Source organism: Taeniopygia guttata, chromosome 4 (assembly GCF_048771995.1).
Source record: "Taeniopygia guttata chromosome 4, bTaeGut7.mat, whole genome shotgun sequence".
NCBI lineage: Eukaryota > Metazoa > Chordata > Aves > Passeriformes > Estrildidae > Taeniopygia > Taeniopygia guttata.
Genome location: NC_133028.1, coordinates 66,349,175 through 66,373,635, shown reverse-complemented (window position 1 = coordinate 66,373,635; position 24,461 = coordinate 66,349,175). Strand labels below are relative to the sequence as shown.

The following is a 24,461-nucleotide window of genomic DNA, read 5'->3' as shown; positions in this document are numbered from 1 at the left end:
GACCTGAATAATAATGTGATGATTAATAGATACAGTACTAGTACAATCCCAGTTTCATCCAGAAAAATAAATAGAGCTAGCTATTCAGGAAAAGGAGAATTCCAGTGCGAAATAAAGACAACTGTTGTGACATTTTTCTTCGAAAACAGCATGTTCAGAAATAGAAGCTGCACGCATCTTGGGGAGTTTTTTAATTTTGTGACATGCTGCAAACATAAGGGGTTAGCAGGCAGAAAAGCCAAGTGAGCTGGGTGAGTATCCAAACAGAGAAATCTGGCCAAAGGGAACAAACAGAGCTGGAATTGTGGGAAAACATGTGTTTTGAAGTAAACACCATACTAGGCCAGTGGAAGGGGTACTGATCCCCACACAAGTGGCAGCAGTAAAGAGATAAATGCTTACAAAATTTGTCTTTAGCTTAAGGATTCAGTAGCTTTCCAGATTGTGAAATACAGGGAAAGTATCTCTCTGGCAACTGGTGGTCTAACTGTGCTACCACTGTCCTGTTCTGGAGAATTCCCACCTGGAGTGACCTACTGCTCCTGTGCACCCTGGCACAGTAATCCACCAAGTGGGTGTTTCTAAGTTCCTTTAAGGAATCAGAGAGATCATCTCCAGAGAAATCTGAATTCCCAATATTCCATTTGTTATATAACCACATTAAACACAGCAGGTATCTTCTGATCAGTCTTCATATGGTACCTCCTTTTTTGGGGGGGAGAATCACAACAGACTTGGCATGTGGAATGGCACAGGAGCTTGTGCAGCCAGAAAACCCTCCTGTCACCCACCAGTGCTGGGGGCAGCAGAAAGGAAAACATCAGGAGCTCAACACTGCGGGCCCAAGGAAAACTGGAGCTCACCTCCACAGGAATGGACAGGTCTGGCTTTCCCTGTCAGCAGCCTAAAAGGAACCTGCTTTCAGTCTTTATATGAAGTTTGGTCCCTTTCCCTCCTACCTTCACTGCTTGAAATGGGGCTGGCCAAGCTGCTTCTCTGGGGAGTGTTTTCTATTAAGCAGCTCTCTGCAGGCTTTTGAGTCAATGGAGATGACATGGAAAAACAAAGAAGACAATTTAGAAAACATGATATCTAGAAATATAATATCTTAAAGAAATCTACACCATGGAAATAATTGCAAATTAAATGAAAGTACCTGGGATTTTGGTAGCACTGCCATTCTTGTCAATGGAAAAAATACAATCTTTTCAGCTTATTACTACTGTGGTCAAACCCAGCAGCATCCAGAAAGCAAATGCTTCCAACAACAATCTAGCAAAAAAATAACAAATGACCATACAAAAGATTTGCATGGCCTCTCTAACTCAGACTCCAAGCCATGATAGAACAGGAAAACTGAATTCAGTTCAAGTTTCAGCATGTCTCTTCTGTCCCCACATCTGTCTGCCCACTTAGAATGTCAAAAAAAAAGCCAACAAAAAGTCAATAATATATAATCTAATATTTTTTAATTTTATGTACAGGAATATAACGTTATGGCAACTTTGTACATGAAATACATACAGTATTTAAACATGAAAATCAGCTAGGTAAGAATTTACATTAGCAATGAAACTGCTTCATGTGCAGCCCAGTTAATACTTAGTTTAAATCTGTATTTAATTGGGGGGAGATTTTAATAGTTTACAATCATAGAAACAAAAACATTTAAAACAAGACTCTATAAAATAATTTACAGAAACCCTACCATCTACACTGAGAGAAAGGGCATATGTCTGTGAGCTGTGTGTGTGAGTAACAAGGTGAACAAATGACATATCTCAGCCTCTTAAAGTATAAAATAATTTAGAAGCAGTTCATGCAATATGAAAACAAAGGCGTGCCAGTTCCTCCGAGGTTTTCTGCTACCTTGGACATCTACTGAGCATCACATGTGGGTCACTGGACACATGATAACACTGCTGCCAGGTGCTACCAGACAGCACCAGGTTCAGTTCCTCCAGACAACTACTTATGTAAACAAATATACAAGTTGATATCTTTTCTACACAGTACAAATACAGGTCACAACTTCTCCGCTGTGCAAGTAGTCAATCCCTATACTCAGAAGCAGGATAATGCTCAGTCTGGAGTTCCCTGTGTTCCTCTGTCCAGGGGCACTAACAGAACTTCCTTGTTTTCACCAGTTTGCTCTGGTATTTCACCGAGTGCCCGCCGTGCCCTATCACGTAAACATCCAGCAGGTAGGACTTGCCAGGCTGCAGGCCTCTGATTGTCTCTGTGGTCACTGCTTTCTGGATGTTCTGGCTGTGGAAGTATTTACACAGAACCTTTTCCGACTTCTTCCTCGTGTCTGGACCCAAGCACTGGTTCTGCTCTCTTTTCTTCTGCTCTTCGTTGTAATTGTCATCCACTTCCCTCTTGTAGATGCAGAATTTGTTCCTCTCCTGCGTGCCCAGCCACGCCACAGTGACTGAGGAACACGTGCGGAGCTTGTCAAAGGCTTTGATCCGCGTGTCTTCGGGAAGAGAAGGGAACGACTGCTTGTTAGGCCTGGTTGTAGCCAGGATCTTCAGCATGGAAGCACCTTTCTTGCTGCCCTTCAGCCTAACAAGGTATTTCGCTTTTGCTTTCCCCCGGAGCTGGAACTGCCGCACGCCCTCCACGCTTTGAGACAAGAGGAGTTTTCCATCCCTCCTAACTTGGACCTGAACAGCATCCAAGCAGGAATGAATGGAAAAGGTGACTTTTTGGTGAGATGAAACAGGAGCAAAACGTAGAAATTTGACTCCCTTTCTTTTGATAAACACATCTGTAACTTTGCCATCCTTCAGGTCGACTGTTTTCTGCTTCGCCTCCTCCTTGGTCCTGGCAAAGGTGCCGACATAGGCGGTGCTCATGTTGGTGTTGGTGTTCACTGCAAACATGTCAAAGTAGTACTGCGTGTCTGGCTTCAGGTCAGACACGGTGAAGATGTTCTTGTTCCCAATACAAACTCTATGCAGGTCAACTCTCGGCTTTGGGGACGTTTGCCGCCCAAACTTGGATGATTTTAGGAAACCACGTTCTTTGCCAGAGTTGTTGTCTGCAGGGAAGCCAAAATGGGCAAAGTCAAAGGGACTGAAATCCAGACCCGGCTTTGGAGCCATCATGAAGGCATCATCAGAGCTGAGCTTGGCTTCGACAGCACAGAGGCTTTTGAAGTTGTGCTCTTTGTTGATGACTATGCAGTACTGGATGGGCTGTCTCAGTAAGGAGGCCGTGGGGCTCGGCTTCCATGCCAGTGTCACCGTCGTACGTCCCAGAGAGGTGACATCGATTCTGGGATCATAAGGTAACTCAGGATAAGGCTGGTCTGACTCTGGAGTCGTGGTTGCATACACTTTAAAATGGGTGTCTTTCTCTGTCGACAGCAGATCCAGCTGGTACAGCCCAGAGGGGGAACTAGAGGACACGAAGTACTCCACGTCATTGCCTTTGTAGGAGAAGAGCTCCGTGCCTTCCTCATTGGTAATCTGCTGTTTCTGTTGCTCAAGGGGCTCTGGATCACCTGGAATACATGCAGAAAAAAACATTTGTACAGACACTCTCTGCAAATATGAAAAAACAAAACTCTAACAGGCACATTTTACGATATAAAATACAAACACGGGAGATGGAAAAGGAAGGTTTTGTCTTTTGAGGAAGATGTAATTGATCAACATTTCTGTCAAAACAGAGAGGAAAAATGGTTTGCTGCTCAGGTTAAACCCAACCATAAAAGAAATTCCACCTGACAATGGAATCTCATGAATGGTAGCTAACACCTTCCCCTGGAGTGTCAGGCATCCCACTTGGAGTTGCCATGCAGTTTTCCCCAGGGACACTCACTCACCTGCCTGTTCCTGGATGTGGACCCTTGGCTTTGGCCATCTGAGACACACTAAAATTTTGTTGCTAAACACAGTGGGGACCAGAGGTATGTCTGCCATACCATGTGGTGTGTGTGGCAGTTCAGCACGTGTCAGAGGTTCTGGCAGCCCTTTTCTCTCCTGAGTGGCAGCTACACTGCTCCGTGTCTGGAGATGAGCCCCTCCACGGGATGAGTTCAGTCCTGCTGCAATGCCAGCCCTGTCTCCCCAGTTCTTATCTTGTGTAAACACCCCACAGCAAAGCCCCCATCAAACTGAGTCACTCTGGGCAAACAGTTTTCTCTGGCAGCATCCAGACCCCTGTGACTGTAACCTTAGATTTTACTTCTTTGTTGTCCTTTTCCTTTTCATGTTGCTGCCTGTTGTCAATCTCCTGCACTGGAAGACCGAAACAGCAGAAGATCATAAAGACAGGCCTGCTGTGAGACTCAGTGTTTGAAGAACCTTAAATCCTGGAGAAAAGCAGGGAAGGGGACAGGGGAAGTCACTGATTCTTTGTTACCTGATCCTTCCCCACTGGCTTCCTCTGGGAGTTCCTGCACACTCAGTTTCCACTCCAGAGGGGCATCACATGGTGTCACCGTCACTGCTAAGGGAGTGTTGTCCTCTTCAACCACGAAGAAGTACCTAGAGGGAGGTTAACAGGCCCACATGTCAGGAACTCCTGATGGCAGCCAGCTGGCAGGGATTGACTTGACATGATCAGGGATGGTCTTGGTGGGGCTACAGAACCAAAGTGTTACCAACAGGCAGAGGGAGTGTGGTAAGGCTGGTGGGCCAGATCTAAGGAGCAGGGCTCACACTTCTGTGTCACAGCAGAGCTGAGGGCTTTCTGGCCACCTGCCCTCCTCTCCAGCAGCTTTACTTTCTACCCCTATACTACCTAGATACAAATAATCACAGAGATATAAAAGAGGGAAACAGGATCTCTCCTGGAACTTAGGGATAGGCTCTTCCAAGCAGGACATACATTTTATATGGTATCCAGGTGAGCACATAGAGATACACACACACCCAGCTGCCCTCCCACATCCCTCCAGGTACCACACTTCACCTATTGTAAAATGTTCCTCGCCAATGAAGGCTGGAGGAAGCATGTGATATGAGGCAATGCAGCTCTTCCCTAAACTCTCTGGGATCCTCAGGTTCTTCCCCAGTCTAACCCTCAGTATTTTCTGACCCATAAGGTGGAGTTTGGGAAGTGGGGAGTTCAGACCAGGCTGCCTAACGCTGCTTCTTTAAAGCACAGTAGGGAACAATAAAGAGGGACAAGAGTGGTGGGTCAAGCCTGTAATTTCTAATTTCCTTCCCTCTCCCATTGCCTCTAGACATGGTCTGTGGCCCCACTTCAGGGAAATTCTGCAGTCTGGGGGACCTCTGGGCTTATCCCAGAAATCAAATAAATTGGACAGACCCTCAGTTGGGGAGGCCAGATTGGGCTGGAGGTTCATATGTTTACTTCACCAAACAGAACACTGGAATTTGTGTTTTTCTGGTTGGGATCCAATTTTTATCTCAAAGCACCCAGAAACCAGAGCTACTGTCTTCAAAGTTTGGCTTCCTCACTTGGGCCAGACAGAAATACCTTTTGGGAGTATCTCGGAAGAGGTAGCTGCTGATTTCAGCTCCATCAGGGATGACTGACGAGTCGTGGAAGAACGCCTTGTCCTGGATCTGCATCTGGAAGAGCTCCTCATCCCTGGTGGGCAACTTCTGGGGCCTGGAGTCGAGCGGCAGCAGCAGCAGCAGCAGGAGCAGCAGCGGGCAGTGCAGCAGGAGCATCCTGCAGCAATGACAGGGATTCCCACCTCAGTGGGGGCACCACGTGCAGCTCGTCTGTGCTGGAATGTGGGCACACCTACAACAACCTGACATGCACTTTGTGTTTTGCAGGCACCTTCACTGCCACACAAATGGCAGGAGAACTCGCTGTAAGGACTGAGCTCACGCTGTCACAGGGCTTGGATCAAGGATGTCACCGAGATTTTCCCATCCTGAGCTGCGATTGAATGAACCAAGCCCAGGATTCAAATTGAAATCGCTACCAAAGAGCAAAAGCCTTCCACATGCTTTGGTGAGTTACACTTTGATGTTTTGCCACAGCAGAAATGGAGCTCACTGGCCTTTGGAGCTACAGTAAGCACAGAGCAGATGGAGGGTACAGCGGCTTTGCTTCCCCTAGGAGACCTTGGTTGAGTGTCCAACAATCCTCTGGAAAGTAAATATTTCCAGTGAAACTGTTCTTGACAAAAATAGTGAATTAGGAAAACATGTGATACAAACCCACACATATTCAAAGCACTTTGGTATTAGCATGCAATTCAGCAGGGCTTAATCCTCAAGCCTGATGGGAATTGCAAAACACAAAAGCAGAGAATCCTTTACAAATTAGGCATAATAATTCATAATCTCAGCCTTTCATTATTATGTCTGTAACTAGGTCAGAAATGACTACCCTAACATATACAGTGGGACAGGCTGGAAATCTCCTTTCAGTACAGTAGATGATCTCATCTTTAATGGCTCTGGGATGGGGTGGGGGGGAAAGGGGAAACAGCCCATTTCTGGTACAAGTATATCAAGTTTAAATTATTTAATGATAACCATTTTTAATTCGGAGAATGAAAAAAAAAAAGTTTAGGCCATTATCTAAACTGTGTTAGCACTGATTTGGGGAGAAACATGGTAAAAAGCTGAGCTGGCAGGAACAGTTTTATCTTGTCTCTTGGCTGAGTGTGCAGTCATGCACTGCTCTGGGTACTGCACTGTGAAGCAGCTACTACTTTATAGCAAACTCTTCCTTTTACCTTTAAGATCAAATCTGTTGCTGAGATAGTTCTTTTTCCCACTACCCCTAATATTTTATGTAAAAGTAGCAAACATAAAGCTCCTTGAGAAGTGGCACATTGTAGTCCAAGGCATACTAAAACTGCTTTTCCTAAATCCCTCTCCCTGCTGCCTCCAGCACCCCTTCTGCCTGTTCTGCTCTCAGGACAGCTAAACACAGCCACCCACATGCTGCCCAGCAGGGCTTCTGACATCAGCAAGGCTATGGAGAGCTATTTTCACCCTCATTTTGCTTCCTCTGCCTCTGGCATTTTTATTTAATCGTTCCTTCCACCAACATGCAGGTTCCCCCCCACTCACCCCTCCTCTCTGCTCTCCCCTGAAATCAGCTCGTTCCCTCCCCCCTTTCTACTGTTTTCTCCAACTCCTGCTGTCCAGCTCAGTTCCTTCATCTTTCTATTTTTCCCATTGAAACTGGTGATGGGAGAGGGAAAACACATGGCAGACTCAGCAGTATCCATGAGCCAGGAGTGATGTGCACCCTCACAGGATGCAATTTTAGGTCTCAAATGGTGTGCTCTGTTATCATTTGGGATGGTTTAATGACAACTTACTACAGTGCTCTGCTCTACAGAAGGGAAAGGAGTCCAGGGCTTTACCCAACACATGTAATTGCTACCTAGAGGTAAATCCTGATTTAGCTTTCCCAGCTTTCGTCAAAATTTATCCCAAATGGGTCCTGAGTTAGTTTTTGATGACAGTGGATATAGTTCCTCCAATTCAGACTGAAGTGTTGATACTTACCAGTGAAGTTAAAGACATTTGACCTTTTGGAGCAAAGATCATAAGTCAAAATATTTGCTGGCTTGAGTCACCGAAGCCGGCAGAAAGCCCCTCTCACACAAAGCACGATGAGTTTAGTGTGCTCTAACATGCTGTTTATTGATTTTTCAAGTATCATTGTTGGCCAACAGGGATGAAATTCCTTCCAACTTAATCACAACAGTTACAGCAGATTATTTGGTTAGGTAAGAAACTCTGACGCTTTCTGCAGACAGCGTCCTCCACATGAACCCCCTGAAACTGCAATCCTGTGTATTCCCATAGTCAGTTCCAGCACAATGTAACCTCTACTAAAATAAACCATTTTGATTATAGGCTAAGCTTCACTTCTTAAATAATTCCACTAGCTAATGCATGTTAAAAACTCCCATAAACAGTGTTTCTGCCCCCCTTAACAGCTACAGAGCAGTGACAAGGTACAGATTAGTCTCCAATTTCTTTATCTAATTGTAAAAGCATTTTGGCGTAAAAATAACTCCAAAAAGACACATTAAATTTAGTTCTATATCCCTGCCCATCCCACACATGAAATAACTTGCAGAGTTGTCAACTGTAACTGAAAAAGGAAACTTTTATAATCTCTGTTCTTTGACAAATTATTAGAATTTTGGGTGCTTTTATTTTCATCTATCTAACCTCAGAGGCTTAAAATGGGCCCAATTTTCATGCATGACACTTCCAAAAGTGGGACAACAGCAAAGAGGCATCCAAACCTCGCTCACAGTTTTTGGATGCTGTGCTGTCAGTGTTAACACTACTCTTTCACACCAGTTAATAAAAAGATTTTAGTTTTTGCAGCGCACTCATTATAATTTGGCAGGGTTTCAAACTAAACCCTCTGTAGTTTACTCATGCAAAACATCAAGAGCGAAGCAAAAAGCCCATTTATTCATCCCATGTTTGTTTCTGGGCAAGCTCACCAGTGACTTTGACAGAGTCCCTCAGAAAATGCACTTGCTAGATGTGAGCCTGTGAATTTGTCCTCTGCCACCCAGCCTTCAGAAACTCCCAAAACCCAATTTTCTTGTCTTGGATTGGTTTTTAGAAGCCAGGTACAAGCTGAGGCCTAAGCACTGTGCTGCTAAGCCACACAAATTACATAAAATACATTGTGTGATTTTTTTTTTTTGTTCTCTAGGCTGTGCTGCCTCCTTAAATGTCTTGTATTCCATTTTCTACAAGTTTGTCTTGTTTTCTTTTCTTTTAAACTCTGAGTCAATATTTTATTGATATATTCCTGCTGACTGGAGGGATTTTCCTGCTGTTTATCACTGAATTTAAGAGAGTGCCAAAATAAACAGTCCTAAGTGAAATAATAAGCACCGTTTCCCTTCTCCAGGATTGCAAAAGTGCCCTCTAATGGCCCGTCTTTACCTTTCACTTCTTCCCCAAATTCTGTCTCAACTGAGCCTTAAACCCAGAGGGAAAATTCCTGCTGACTGACTGACGTGGGGAGTCAGACTGAGCATGGAGCACCCGGAGTGTCCCATCTCCTCCCAGGCAGGGATGCTCCCAGGGGACAAGGCCACTCAGTTTTGCCTGCCAGGCACCAGGACACTGAACCTGAGCAGGCTGAGGGATGCCAGGGCAGGTGGCCAGGGTTTCCTTGGATTTGAACCTGGAATGTGGCAGTGCCATTCCCAGGTGAGCAGCTCCCAGGCTACACAAACACTGCAGTAGCAAGAGCCACACCTCAAGAGACATTTGCTTAATGAACCCAGCTGTATTTACCTGAAAAGATCAACAGATGAAAAATACATGCTGTACATTGGAAAGGGAGATACATGATTTTAAACACTTCAAAATTCACCACCTTGCCAGAAGCTTGAGGCTTTTTTCTTCTTTCACAAAGTAGAAATAACCATTTTATAAGTGGCATTTTATAAACTTGAATTATAAGCACGTACATGAAAATAATCATTAAGTCAGGTTGTGGGTTTTATGACAATTACAATTAATTGCTATCTTTTTAATAATCTCCAACATTTCCAAAATCTCACCTACAAAAGCCCTATATAGCCTTCTGTCCTGCATTTAAGACCTCCGGGTAACAAAAACTCCATCTGCAAATGTCCAGGTAAACTGCAATTAGAACCAGAAATGGAGAGGATAATGGGATTTACAGCTGGCTCAGGTTCTGAGTCGAAGGACAAATTAGCTTGGGCTTTGGCAGCACCTCATGGGGTTTTCACACAGGCTCAGCAGGGTGGGCACATCCTCAACCCAAGCCAGAAACAGGTGGCCTTGGGGACAAATGAAATCACCCCATTCTTGATTTCCCTGCTCAAGTCTATGGTATTTTCTTACTGACTCTTTTTCCCAGCACTGAAACACGGCTGTGTGGGGTGTGCTCTGTAAGGGATCAGAGGCTCCCTGCCTATCCCACCATAGAAATCCCACCCTGCAAGCCAAGAATCCATTTTGTTTGGCTGTTGGGGATACAAACAGTTGTGTCCTCCTGTTTGGGCTTCACTGTGCATTTATTTCACACAGACACTCACAGGAAGGCTCAGTCTCACCAAACACACCTAAGCTGTGGAGAAAGGGAGCAAAGTACTGGATTCACCACATGCAACACTGGTACCTGTTCACAGTCACCTTCCTTGATCTATGGAAACAATGTGCTTTGCTCCTCAACTGTCTGCAGGTCACCCAGACCTGTGAAGGACTTACAATACCAAAACAAAAAAGACCTGGGTTTACCTGGAGCAAATGCGTCTGGAATAACCAAACCCTCATTTAATTACAGAGAGTGGGAAGAGCACAACTGTAATTTAGTGAGGATAATTTCAAGGCACTGCCTGACACAGTGTTCTTGTGTTGCATTTCTTCTCTTTTTATTATATGGATAGTTAACTTTTTCTCCTCCTTACATCCTATTTTTAAACTCTGGTGTGCTGGGGGTGGGGTTTTTTTCTGTTTACATTACCCGTGCTGCATCTCATAATAAGTCTGCAGATTTATTGACGTGATTTAAGTCCAGCTTTGGAAATAAAAGGGCACTGTGTGACTTCTTTGACTTATTATAGGAATCCAGCAAGTAAAGAGGTCACGAGCTTTTCCATTATACACTCCATTTCCAGAGATATATGCCACAAATACATGCACCTCAGCACACACGGTTATCACCTGAGCAACAGAGGAGCTCAGAAGCACTTATAAATTTGGATTGTAATGCAAGTTATTTTAAATGTGCAAACAAGGAAAAATAATGCCTTTGCAGTTTAAGCATTTACTGGGAGCTGCTCAGTTTGTTTGTTTAGGGGGAGAACAGAGGGGAAAAGTGAAGGCCTGCTGTTTAATGCTGACTATTCCCTAAAGGATGTGGAAAACATTTGGTATGCTTTTAATTTGGGCTTTTTTGTGGTTCCTTTTTTTTTTTTTTTTAAAGCATCGCTTTTTAAAACGTGTTGTCTGGTCCTGCCTGGTGCCTGGGGAAGAGCATGGGCCAGGCAGGGCTGTGGGACCTCTCCACAGACTTGGGACAAGGAATGCAGCCCTGAGGGGGATGCAAGGGTGTATCACTGTCTCCGTGGATTTTAAAGACCAATTTTTTGTGTAGTGCTTGACATGGCAGCTCCCATTGGCAGGAGCAGCTGTAACTGGGAGGGCAGGGGCTCTTAGGGACTTGTAATCCATGGATTAAAGCTCCCTAAGTACGCAGGGACATGATGGACTATAATGGTGGCTTTGAAGCATGGAGGGTCCACCGTGTCAATAATCTGTGGATTAACCAAGCGCCTCTTGCAATTCCAATTCAACCCACAATTTTCCTTTGCTGGGAAAATTATTGTTTTAGCCAAGCAAATCACTGTGGCATTACAGGGAAAAAATACAACCATGTAAAAATAGGAAGGTTTGAAGAAATAAGGGTACATTTCTTCCCAATCTTAATGGACAACAGTGGCAGTGAGCTACAGCTTGGGGGAGAGGTTAACTCCAAAGGGGCATCATTAGAAAATGCAGAGCTGTCTCAAATTAGACATGATGAAAAGCAAACATACTCAGGGAGATACGGTATCAAAAAAATCAAATTTTACATGGACTATTTTGCTTCTAAGCTAAGACTTATTTATTTTTCCACTTTTAGTGGAAACAGATTCAACCCTGATCATATCAAAATCGTCACCCTGGAGCTGGTGGCAGCTGGACGCTTCAAAAACCAGCTGAGCCAGGAGATGCCATTTGGGACACTCAAGGAAATGCCTCATAGTTTTCCTTTTTTCAATCAGAGACCACATACCAGCAGTTCTCTCTTTCACAGCCACCTCTGCCCACGAGACTCAGGGCCGAGTGTCAAACCCAAACAAACAGCGCGTCCCAGGCGGCCCCTGTTACAATGCTCAGTTTGTTCCATGCCTCTCCTTGCGAGGGGGTGGCAGCAGCACGGGAAGCAGGGATGTGCTGGAGCACGGGGCGGCAGCCAGCTGGCAGCCCTCCCCCCAGGACAGATGTTACCTCCCCTGGCCACTCCAGCACCGGCTGGATCCCTGCTGCTGTCCCTGCTCATCCTCCTGGATGTCACTCCTGGAGAGGGCAGGCGTCATGGGATAGGCGACTGGTACCACCTCCTGAAGAGGAAAATATGTCACATGCGGAGAGTCTGACCCAACTCAGAGTAGAAGAATTTTTTCCATAGTCTCAGCAGGGGTTGAGCCCCCAGTAGGAGAAATAAGTCAGAGAAATCTCAGTTTGCACAACTCCAGGCCATTTCAGATAACCAGCCCTGAATGCCACGCAGCTCTACCACAAATCTTTCAGCGCAAGCGCTGGGGCTGTTTTATAATGGAAAGCAATTATTATCCCCTTGTTACAAGCAATAAAAGTAGGGCAGAGACTTTCCTTGTTCAAGGAAATCCCAATATAATCCTTTCCTTTAATCATAAAACAATAGCTACTTTCCTTGGCCAAGTCATTCCGCCTTCAGCACAGCTCTCTGGGTGTAGGTTGCTCCCTCTCTGTAATGAATTTCAGCAAGGGGATTAAGCGGGGAGGAGCACACGAACAATTACAAATTACAACCAACACCAGCGTGTTGGTATTTGCTACAGAGTTTCCCACTGCTTCTCTGGAATACTTCAGGATGACATTATGAGTGAGCACCCTCGCCAAAATCCTCCAGGGACGGGGATGAAACGTCAGATGCGATACAGAGAAGGAACAGAACCAGGATCTGCATCCTGTTGTCGCATCCTCAAACCGCCGAGGCAGGAAGGCTTGGAAAGGTGCTACAACACAAACCCAGTGTCATTAACTGCATTAACTACCAAAGGAGTTAAGGTTGCTTGAGCCATTCCTAGGGAATACCGCTGGCATGGCAGCTGCTCCTGGCCAACAAGGTGTTTGCCAAAGGGGAGAACATGAGGAGCTAGCACAGGGCAGGGAGCCACGGGAGGAGAGGCAGGGATAGGCAGGGAGCTGCAGGTCACCAGAGTGCCTCCCAGAGTAGGAGCTGGGGAAGCTGAGCCTCAGCACCTCCAGCAACAACCAGAGCACTGACATTCTGTGGAAAGCTGTGCCATGAGCACACTGGAATTTCTTATGCACTTCTCCCCTTCTACTTTTTGGATGGTCATTAACAAAGGGAATATTGATTGGAAAACCTGTCAAGTCCAGAGGGGCTGATTCCCATAGCTTCCATCAGACATGCAGTTTCCCTCAGCATCAGGAGCACCACCACAAATGTATACAGGATTACAAACCACAGCCAGTCCATGGACATTGCTATTCCCACTCACTTTCCTTTCTCTGCACACAAAGTTTTCCCACAACAGTAACTCAGGAATTCTCCTTTGCCACGTTACCACACTGCACCGAGGGTTTCTCACCTGCCATGGCACAGAAGGACAGCAGCAGCTTTCCAGAAGGCTGGAAGAGCAGAGCAAAACAGCAGCAGTAACAATGCATGGGGCTTATCTGCAATACCTGGGGAAGAGACTGCACCCCTGTGCTGCCACCAGAAAGGTGTCCTGCAGCGGTGCTGACTCCAAAGGAATGATGAGTTTTTCTACTGAATTCAGAGTTTGGCCCATTTGAGAATTGTTTAGGTTGGAAAAGCCCTCTAAGACCTTTGAGTGCAGTTGCTAACCCAGCACTGCCGAGGCCACTGGTAACCCATGTACCCAAGTGCCACAATTACACATATTCTGGATATCTCCAGGGATGGTGACTCCAGCACTGCCCTGGAAAGTCTTTTCCAATGTTTGACAACCCTTCCCATGGAGAAGTTTTTTCCGAATATCCAATCTAAACCTCTTCTGGCACAGCTTGAGGCCATTTCCACTTCTCCTGTTTGAGAGTAGAGACCAGTAGATATTACTTGTGACCACAGTAGTATATGTTATATTGATAGCTGATCCCTTAAAATTTCTAATCCCTGAATTATCATCAGAATCGAAATCTTTCTTGTACTTACTATCCAAAACTGGATTCAGTTTTAGTATTTTCTGCCTTCAGCTTTAAAAGTGTGCAAAGAAAACCTTAGGCTCTGCAAGTCCTTAATGAACCCTCAAGGTGCTCTCTTAGAACAATTTGTTGCATATCAGAGTAATTTCACAGGTGCTGTGTCTCATTTTCCCTGGCTGGAAAAGGGCTGCTGAAAATATGTAAACATTTGTCAAGTGTTTGAAAATGGAAAGCATCAAATGTAGTGCTGAAGCTGTTGATATTTACATATTTCTACCAGCAGCTCTTAGTGTTAGAGCTGGCAGATCTCAGCCACAGTTACAGCAACAAAGACTCCAAGATCCAGCCTGGATATTGTCTCCCACATGGATTCCCACCATCCCCAGGAAGCAGCACACACCATTTCTCAGCACTGGTTCCTGAGGGGCTGTAGCGACTGAGAGCACAGCAAGGCTCATCCTGGTGAACCACATCCAGGGAGCACAACCAGCCTCAGCACTGCTCCTGGGCATCACTCAGCAAATTCCCTCTTCTGCACGCTTGCTTTTAGACAGGATATGGGTAGGCATGAGAAGCAGCAGGAATGCTCACACTGCCTAAATTTTGTATTTACCTCCCCAGCATCCTGCTTTTAAGAAAAGACACAGATTCCTACAGATAAATTAGTGAAATTAGCTCAACAAATTAGTGAAAATTGTTAGTGGAGAGCATAGGCTGCTCCAAATTTCTCAACATAGCTACCCTGCTGTCCCCCACCATGCTGCCTGACACTTCCCACTGCTTCCAGAGAAAATCCAAACTTCCCCCAGCTGCTCACCCAGCATCATTCAACCCCACCAGTGCTGAGAAGCCATGTAACAGAGCACGGATTTGACTCCAAAGGGTAAAAATGATAGGGAGACAGTGGCAGAGCCACGAAGATTGCCTTTGTCAGAGCTGACACACGCTCACCTCTGTGGAGAGGCCCACAAGTCCAGCCACAGCTCACCAGCTACCAGCCCATCACACCAAAGCAGGACAGGAGCACATTTAGGAGCTGCCAGTCTTCAGTCTTCCTTCCAGCATTTTTCTGTTTTCTAAGCAGTGGACTGGTGCATTTCCGAGCTGGAAAGTCCTTCCCAAGTGCAAAAAGGATGGGTGCTCCAAAGGGATGTGGTGCCAGAGGTTCAAACCTGCCAGGGTCACCTGCAGAGCTGTGGTAAGGGGTCTGAAAAATCAGATTATTGCAAGGCTTGGTTTCAGCTCCACTTTGCTGCTGGGCCAGTGTTTATTTGTGCAGGCTGGCAGGGGAAAGGTTAGCCCTTTATGTGCTGGCTGCCAACAAAAGCGGAGGGAACCCGTGCGGGCGGAGAGGCCGGGCTGTCATGGGTGAGCGAACATCCAAACAGCCCCAAAACCTCCGGCCTTCCTATGGCAACCATACATCCCAGGCTGACAGAGCAGGAAAGGAGGGAGAAGAAGGGAGGAGTTTCTGCATTCCGAGGTGACTGAAATGCACACCAAAGGTGTTGCTTTTCCCAAAGGGAAAAGATGTGGTGAGAGCTCTGATGTGGGATCCAGCGCTGCCTTCTGGGGGTGTCCCTCTGCCAGCGATTGGAAATGGCTACAACATTCTTGGATGAAAGCTACTTCTAAAGGACAAAGCATTATTCCAGCATCACTGCTGATCATTGCTAAACCCAAAAAGCTGTACATTCATAAAACAGTATCTGCTCCTTGCTGCTTTGTCCCCGCAAAGCACCTCAGCAGAGGCTTGGCCATATGGGGGGCTCTGCCCACGGGAACGATGCCCCCAGGCCCCACTTTGCTCCCACAGCTTTCACCGAGGGCCACAAGCTGGCGTCTGCCCAGTCCCGGGGTGAACAGACCCACAGTGACCCCACAGTGCCCAGTGGGGAGGCTCACATACCCTGTGAGCAACAGGCTGAGCCAGAGCATGTTTTGGGCTACTGGAAACACACTGTGCTGAGGTCTATGAAGTTTGCATTTTCTAGTTTAAGCCCTGATTGCCTGGATTTTCTCATAAACACCTTGCAACTACTTTTTCTTAGATGACTGGGAATTAGAATGTGCTCCATAAATTAACATAGCACATTTCTTTCCCTGAGCCTGCCACCCTGCTATCACACACTTGCAAGAGATGTCTTAGACTCTTTCTTTAAAATACCTGTTTAATTAAAACATTAAATTTAGACTTAATCACATGACGTGAGAGGGTCTTAAAACCCACTTATTTTCCCTCTTATTATTTTTTCTGACTATTGTACTATAAAAGGATTATAAAAGTTTGAATCGACTGATATTAAATCTTCCCTGCAAAATTGTAACTTTAATACCCCCTAGAACTATTAGACTTTTATTCATTATTTCTCATTACTGAAAAATCAGTTTGAAAGAGCCCCTAGGGTCTTCCCCAAATAAGGATAAGATCCTATTAGTTGTACAAATCATACTCAACTAAGTAATTCTTACCCAGGAGAGAAAACCCCCAGGGAATTAAACACAGATTTAGCAGCCAAAGGAAGGGAAGGAATAGGGACTAGAAACTGTTAACGCTGCACACTGAGGTTTTCCTTCTCATCCAGAGACCAGGTGGCAGCTCCAAGACACTTGGCTTTCCCACACCATCATAATCCCAATCTGTAAACTGCTAAATTTCCATCAGGTTTCTGGATTTCGGAATGCCGAGGCAAGTTTAGACTGTTTGACTAAAAACAACTTAGCAGTAAATCTGCTGCACCTAAACAAAGTAGAGAGAGAGAGAAAGAGAGAGAGCACTTGCTTCTTTATGATATTCTGGCTGCTTTGTACAAACATCTTCCCTGTTCAACCATCCCTGCAAATGTGTGTGAGGAACCCATGGTCCCGCCGTGCCTCGGCTGCTCTGGCACTGCTCTGTCTTGGTACTGAGCAAGTTTAAGGTGAGGAAGATGAAAAGCATCATTTTGCTCACCCCCTAATAAGGTTTCAACAAAGTTGTGTTTTCTCAAATAATACAGGGGGGAAAAAAAGAAAAAAGAAATAGACTCAATTAGGCAAACAATGCTTTTCCCCTGTAAATCACAGGGGAAGTGTCGGCCTCGGTGCTGTGTCACCTTGGGAGCGTGCAAGGGTCACACTGGAGGGGCACTCATATCCGGACCCATGGAGCAGGCAATGAGGTAGGAGAGATAAATTATTGCCTTTTGTTTTTCAGTTTTCCAGGTGCTAGCAGCAAGTACCCCCTGCTTCCTATCTCAGCTGTCACGCAAACAACAAACATCTCTCTAACCCCTATGTTTAATTACCCTGAAGCCAGAGCAGTCCCAGTTCAGGCCAAACCTGACCAGCCCTGAGAAATCTATGAGAAGAGCTGAAAGCACCCTCCTGGGAGCAAGGGCAGAGCCCACTGTGAGATGCTCTGGGCACGATCTGCTGCTCCCCTCTGGTAACTCAGGCATGCTTGTGTTTAGTGAAGCAGTTTAGTACAGTGGGGCTGGCTTCTCAGGCCACTCCTGCAGCTGATTACTCCAGTGTCATTTAAAACCCATCCTGTAAAATGCCCCCCACCCCCCCCAATCAGGTTTTTGGTGAAGCTGGACTATCAGCTACCTCACACATGAGGTGACATGACACACTGCCTGTTTCTGACATGTCCCACATGACTGACGTGTTCCCTGCGGAGCAATCAAAGCCATCCACGAAGTCATGAGATTTTCAGCTGGTTCCTGTTACAGCTCTGTGTTAACATTTATCCTTCTCCTGTTCAGTGGGTGTCCTTGCATGCAGCAAATGAAAAAAATTAATTCTGAGAGAACAAACTTCTTTCTAATATTTACTGTTTTTCCCGTCTGAATGTATTTCCAGCTTTTAGCACACTCTCCTGGAGTTATGATTTATATCCTGACCCGTTTCCCAGTCTAAGGGCAAATACTCTCCTAATGACATCTTGTTAAAGTTTTCAAACATAACATCTCCTCAGCCTTCAAAGCTCCTTCCATCCATCCATAGGCTTGTTTGAGTCATCTTCTCAGGCAGAAACTATCCCTGTTTGATCTAATGAGGATTTTTGTCACAGAAGAAGTACATCTCATTATGTGAAACAGGACAGTTTCTGCACTCTTCCTTTTCCCCAAAGCAATGCTCATTCACTCACTGCTCCACTCATAAGTTAGCAGAGCTCAAGCAGTACTTAAGTCCCTTCTCACTAGTCTTACCTGGGATATTCTCCTTCCTTGGATGTAGTTCTGATTTCTTCTGGTTTACTGCCCATACAGTCAGCGACACCGAAATACAGAATTCACCAGCACTCAGCGTCACACCAGGTGCTCCATGATCAATGTAAACGTCGGTCTCATGGCCTGTCTATACATTCTCACGTGGAACTTATATTCCAAACACGTCTTCCTTGATATATAAACTAGCTGGGGTTATCCTCCCTGATGCTGGGGTGTTCCCAGCAGTATGTGTACCCTTGTAAGAGCTTTCAAACTTGTTTTCTTGTATACAGAGGCAGCCCTTCCCTCCTTCAGTCCAGTCTATTCTCCTCTGCATTTTATAATCAAACAGAAAAAGAAAGCAAACCCTCCCCTGTTACTTTAACTCTCACCAGTGGCTGAGCTGGTAGCCCTGAGCAGCTCTATCGCCCTCCAGGTTCCCAACCTCAGCCCCTCCGAGTGCCGCGAAGGAGAAACGCGCAGCTTCCATCAGGCTGCCCCTAATGCAGAAAACGTGCGCGTTCAGCGGGGGCGAATGGAAACACGGCCGCCCTCCCCGGAGTGGCCATCGCTACAAATTAGCAAAGCTGCTTCCAGGGAAAGCCAGCCAGGCACTGAGAAGATAAATACCCACTTAGCACAGCAAAATAAAACCAGCCCCAGAAAGATGTGAGACCCCGAAGCGGGACTGAAACAGCCCCTTGCAAACAGTGAAGTAATGGGCTTACAGTTTTATTATTCGCATAAAGTTTAGTGACTTCAAAATGAACGCGAAGCCAAGCAAGACTTGTTATCCCACTAAAATCTGTGCTGTAACTGAAGCCGGTGCCCAGATGTTCCGTGGTAAAATCCACCGCCTCGCTGCATAAAAGCACCACATACCCTGACGTACAGTCCTGGCTTGCCTTTATCCAAACCTACTTAGATTCTGGATTGTTTTTCTAGCAATCCTTTCAACTGCCATGGGAAGCATAAAAGGTGGTCTCCTACAAAACCATTTGGTACCAGCTTGAAATGTAACCATTTGCAGAAATAAATCAGGATTTCTTTTTAATAAACTGTTTATCGCCAGCCTCTAGGGATATAAATTGTAGAAGAAAAAGTAGGGTCTGAGTTTAATAAACATCTCATCTTTTTATATATATTAAGGCAGAAGACCCTGGCACTCTTCAGACTGAAATTTCCAGCAAACAGCCTCCATCCAGCCCTACTGAGGGCATGGGATGGAGCAGAAGGCCACTACACAAATGGAACTTCCAGAAAAGTTTTTAGGGGACATCTAAGGTAGGCACACCTTCTAAGGAGGACAAAGGGGACTTGAAGACACCCATTCTGCCCCTGCATGCAGTTCTGGTGTGTGAGCTGGGTTGCTCTGGGGCAGCCTGGGCTCTTGGGGCAGTGAAGGATGCTCAAGCTCCAATGAGCGGAAGGTGCTGCACACGGAGCCACAGCACCGACCCTGCCCACAGCGCTGCATCCCCAGCCTGGCTCACAGGAGGAGGAGGAGAGGGGTTCTGGGAAAGCCCCGCAGATGGGCCAGAGCTGCGTGCCGGGAGCTGTGAACGACAGATGAACACTGGCTCTGTGGCGAAGGCATTTAAGCTGAGCGGGGAAGGCAGTGCAGGCGTGACGTGATTTTGAACAGCTTGCTTGACAGTTTGCACCAGATTGTATTTATAAACATTGGGGAAACCTCAGAGCTTTGCCTCCGCATTTCCGAAGTGCTCACCCACAACAAGATGGTTGTAGGCGCGCTGGGCGATCCTACACAGCTCTGCCTCGTCTTGCTGACAAACTTCTCGCAACTAAATAAAGGGGCCCAGAGTCATCTCAGTGGGATCAGCATCCCACACAGTGCTCACATTCCCTCTCATCTCACCACCAAATCCTGGCTTTCTCCAGGGCAGCTGGGGCATGAGGTGACCTGCCGGCCCATGACACCAGTGGCATGTGCCACCGCCTGCCAGGTGTGGCTGGCACCGGGCAGCTGCTGGCAGAGCCTGCCCACTCAGGAGTGGGGTCACTTCACTGGTAGGGTTGCAATGATACCCTGCGGTGCCTGCCCTCCACAGAACAGAAATCAACAGGATTTCTGTCCAGGGCCACATGGAGACAAGGAGAGTGGGATGCACCCACAGTCCTCATCACGGAAATGTGACAAGGAATTTTGCAGACATATTGTAAAGCTCTCACAAAATTAAGAAGGGCTCATTATCTGCTGACACAGAAAGCCCACAAGGAACAGGTATCGCTGTGCTCACAACAGGGTCAAAAACAGCCACAGGACCCTGGATGCATCCACACGGTGCCCCTACGTGATGCACTACTGCACATCTCACCACATTCTTAATGGTAAAACTAGAAGGTAAAAATCTCTCAGTGTTTTAGAAGTCCTCTTCTGCTTCAAATATCATCCAGTTTTAAATTCTAGACATTGCTCTGAGTACTTCAGAGAGTTGTAGTGGCACTAGAAAGCTGACCTGGGCAGCTCTGCTGCAGGTACGCGTTTCGCTATGAGGCAGGAGAGTGTGGCCGGGAGGATGAGGCATTCCTGACAAGAAGCAATCTGAAATACCATTCCTAAAATAGTTCACATTCAGCGATTTTCAACGTAGGCTAAGCAGAAACACAAAGTTTTTCCCTCAGCTCTCTCATGGCACAGCTAAGGGTGCTGATGGTGTCTAACACTCCAGCGCTGTTTTTATGGAAACCAGGTTATGGCCAAGGCAGCAGTGCCTGGCCAGGGTCACCGATGCCATAAATCACTCGCTGCCAACCGCCCAGGGAGGAATTCACCCTCACATCACTCTCGGCCCTTCCACTTTTACAGGCACAACTCCACTGTCTCAGCCAAGCGTGAAATGGGTGCATCGAGGCTGGGAGTCCAGCCTCAGTGCTGGATGGGCTGCCAGAGCAGCCTGACTGCCGGATGCTCCAATGGAGACAGTGCCACACTTGTGCCGCTGAACATCTCCTGCTACCTACGGCTGCTCACAAACAGCCAGCTGGGACAGGGAGGTCCGGGAATTTACGGCAGGGACTTTGCCTTCGTTCTGAGCTCACCTCCTGCAGCTCAGTCGAGCCACGCGAACAGAGATACTGTTTCATTGATCTAATTAATATTGTAACTAGATGTTAATCATCTCCTTTGGTGGAAAAGGGAAATCCAAGGGAAGCTACAAGCTTCAGGACCCGCTGTCTGAAACCAGCCTTGCCGGGGCTGCCTAGTCCAGGTCGGTGTCCACTGGGATGATTTCCAGAGCAGCCCCGGGTGGCATGGCACAGACAGGATCACGCTCATCCCGGGCACCACGCTAACCGTCCGGGGAACCAGGGTTAAATTCATCCAGAACAAACACGCTCAGAGAATCACAGCTTTTCAAAAATCTGCCCTAGCCTTTAAATGCGAAGGTTTAAATACATAAAACTTCTATCTGCAAGTGATTAAACAGCGCTTTGTTGCCATTGTCTCTGCGCTGTCGAAATAAAAACAGAACCAAGGCTGCACGTAGCAAACCTTAGCACTTACATCCCACCGTAGAGTTTTCTGTCTGCTTTTTTTTTTTTTTTTTTTTTTTTTGCTAAGCACTTTTTCTCCCGAGAAAGACGTATGATGCCGGCGGAGCTGCTGCCTGCCTGGCACACACCGGCTCCGCGGCAGCACCGGAGGACGAGCCGGGCTTCCCGGCAGCCGCACGGGCTGTGGGGCACACGGCGGCCGCGGGCTTCAAAAGGGCAAAATCGAGGAGTTAAAAAACAAACCTCGAAGGCGAGGGAAGGATCCGAGAGGGCGCCGAGGTTTCTCCGGGCAGCATCCCGCAAAAGCCGCGGCGGAGCCGTGTCGGGACGCGGGCTCAGCGGCTGCAGGGACGGCGCCAGGGTGGCCGCGGCCCCGGCCCCGCTCCGGCCGAGGGCCCCGCAGCCGGGTCGGGGCACCGCGCCCCCCGCCCGCCCCGGGGCAATCGGAGAGGGCTGCGCGGGCGGCCCCGCTCCCCGCCCCGCTGCCGGTGCCTTACCTTGCGGCGTCCGGTCCCGTCCCGTCCCGTGCTGTCCCTCCCGCGGCGGGGGAGGCTTGGGTTGTTTTTTAGGGGGGCGGGTGTTGACCTAGCCCCCGCTCCGGTGGAGACGGGCTGCAGCGGGGACTGTGTCACGCACGTCCCTTCGCGCTTTATAGCCCCTTCCCTTCCCCACCCCTCCCCGCGGGGAAGAAAAAAAAAAAAAAGAAGGAAAAACAATAAAAAGCCGAGGAAAGAAGCCGGGAGCCCCCCGGGTACCCGCCGCTGCCCGGGGCGAGGGCACGGCTCCGGCTTCGCCTCCCGGGAGGAGCCGCGGGGCGGCCGAGCGCCGGCAAAAGTTTGGCGGAGGGGGCGCGGAGCGGCGGCGCCCGGCGCGTCTCGCTGCTGCCGCCGGGGCTGGCGGGCAGGGGGTGCCCCGCGGGCGCGGCCGCCCCGCCCCGCCACCGCTCCGCCACCGCAGGGGCGGGCCCGGGGGGAGCCCGCGGCACCGCGGGGAGCCCGGCCCGGCCCGCCGGCCCCGGCACAGCCGCGCAGGGGCAGCGCCACGCCGCCCGGCTTTGTGCCGCACTCGGCTGCGCTGCCAGAGCCTACTCAACATCCATCTTGGAGGGTTGGATCCCGCCCGAAAGCAAAGCTGGGACGGGGGATTGCGGGGGGTCCGGAGGACGCGGCGCTCCCGCTCCTCTCTTTCACGCGGCCGCTGCTTGAATCGGTCGGGGCTGCGGGAACGCTGCGGAACATCCCAACAGCGACGGAGGCGGGAGAGACCGTCAAGGATGCGTGAGAAATGGGATTTACTAAACCCTCCTGCAACTGAGCAAACGGGTCTCGAAGCTACGTGTTCAACCTCTCATCTCACCTTGTCCCGAATCACGGTTTGGTCAGAGGCAGCTTTCAGGTTTGGAGGCCGAGGGACAATTTTCTTACTATCACCTGAGAGCTGCAACGAAAAGACAAAAACTATCCTTTGCCATTTAAAAACAAACTCATCTCTTTTTGTTTCCTTTCTGGAAGATCAGTCATGAAAACGTCAAATGCTACATAAGCATTAAACAAGTTATTACTGATAGCAGCTAATGGGTAATTCTCAGAAACTAATCATTCCTGCCCTATTATTTCAACAGTTTTGGGGAGCAAAAATTTTAAAAAGCTTTTTTTTTCTCTCTCTTTCTCTTTTTTTTTTTTTCCTTTTTCCCCTTGCAAGACAGCTGAGCAAATCTGACAGCAAAGCCTCAGTGGAGGGACGCAAATTGTCATATTCTGCAGGGTGACGTGTAGTGTGACAAACAGCTCCACTCTGCGAAGACACAACCCCAGAAGAGCTCATGCCTTCAGGGACACTCAGCTGTCCAGACCTCTGCTAATTGCCGTTAGTTACTGCCACTTACCTCCCACTCTGTCAACTCACAGAACAGCAGGGTCCAGCCAGCCAGCATTCTGCCCAAGGGTCTGCTCAGAAATATAAGTTCACCAAAAGAAACCCAGGATTAAGAAAAAGAGCCCCGTGGGAGCCCCTATCCAGTTATCCTTCTGTTTTCACGTCCCTATTTTTACATATTTAACAACTCCATTAATCGTTCTCAAATCGATTTTAAGGGTAGGAGTTTAGGGAAGGGAGAAAGACACAGGTTTAAGATAAATTTATGTATGTTTAAGGAGAACCAAAAAATACCTGGTATTTGCACACAGCATTCCCGACTTCTTCCCTTCCTAGAAGATCGTTTGCTTCCAACTGCAACACCTCAATAAGAAAATCTCAGCAAACTACATGTGCTCCTCTTCTGACGCAGAAGACGCAGAGATTTGATCATCCAAAAACAGGAGAAGCTGGCTAAATGAGAAAGCTGAAATTAGTGAGGAAAATCTGGTACATTCTGATGCACTTTCCCGCAAGCCTTCGGAGCGTGCAGGAGCCAGCAGGGAGGGATGTGCTCAGGTGAAGGCAGCAGCTACCTCCGGGTGCAATTCATGGCACAACAGGGTTTTGTAGAGCCTGCAAAGATGGCTGGCTCGGGTTTGAGGTCATTAGAGGTAAAATATTGCTGCCCAGCCAAAGAGCTCTGGAGACCGTGTGCCTCACACGCAGGCAAACCGATTATTTTGAAGCCACGGACAGCTTTAGTGCTATTGTTCTTAGGGGGTATCACTGTCGTGATTCCAGGGGAAGCAATGTGACATCCCTGGGATGTTATTTGCAGGGCTGTGTGCACAGATAGCTCCTCTGCACAGATAACTCTTGTTTTGGATGCCTGCAGTTCCACCTCTATCGCCGCTGTAAATCTCCGTCGTGATTTAAAGCCCAGAACAGAGCGAGACTCCCAGCCAGAGGCACAGTCAAAGCA

At 47.6% G+C, this 24,461-nt stretch overlaps 1 protein-coding gene across 3 annotated transcripts; it reads right to left on the bottom strand.

Annotated features, from left to right (window-relative positions):
* Window positions 1–1,452: 1,452 nt before the first annotated feature.
* Window positions 1,453–24,218, bottom strand: NDNF (neuron derived neurotrophic factor). 3 transcript variants are annotated; one of them, XM_072928790.1, is made up of 4 exons: window positions 23,792–24,218; window positions 5,458–5,655; window positions 4,375–4,499; window positions 1,453–3,511 (listed from the first exon to the last, which is right to left on the bottom strand). In XM_072928790.1, exons 1-4 carry the CDS (start codon window positions 23,809–23,811, stop codon window positions 2,121–2,123), a joined length of 1,734 nt encoding a protein of 577 aa, XP_072784891.1. In that variant the 5' UTR covers window positions 23,812–24,218; the 3' UTR covers window positions 1,453–2,120. The 3 variants fall into 3 exon arrangements, with proteins under 3 accessions (XP_072784891.1, XP_072784892.1, XP_030127873.4); XM_072928791.1 differs by lacking the exon at window positions 23,792–24,218 and adding an exon at window positions 22,979–23,001; XM_030272013.4 differs by lacking the exon at window positions 23,792–24,218 and adding an exon at window positions 22,120–22,583.
* Between the last annotated feature and the right edge of the window lie 243 nt (window positions 24,219–24,461).

Excerpts from the sequence above, each read along its gene's own strand:
- NDNF (XM_072928790.1), bottom strand. The coding sequence starts at position 23,811 with ATGCTGTGTGCAAATACCAG. Across the intron at positions 4,500-5,457 it reads TTCCGAGATACTCCCAAAAG|GTACTTCTTCGTGGTTGAAG; the intron begins GTATTTCTGTCT and ends ACCTCCCTCTAG. Across the intron at positions 3,512-4,374 it reads AGCCAGTGGGGAAGGATCAG|GTGATCCAGAGCCCCTTGAG; the intron begins GTAACAAAGAAT and ends CATGTATTCCAG.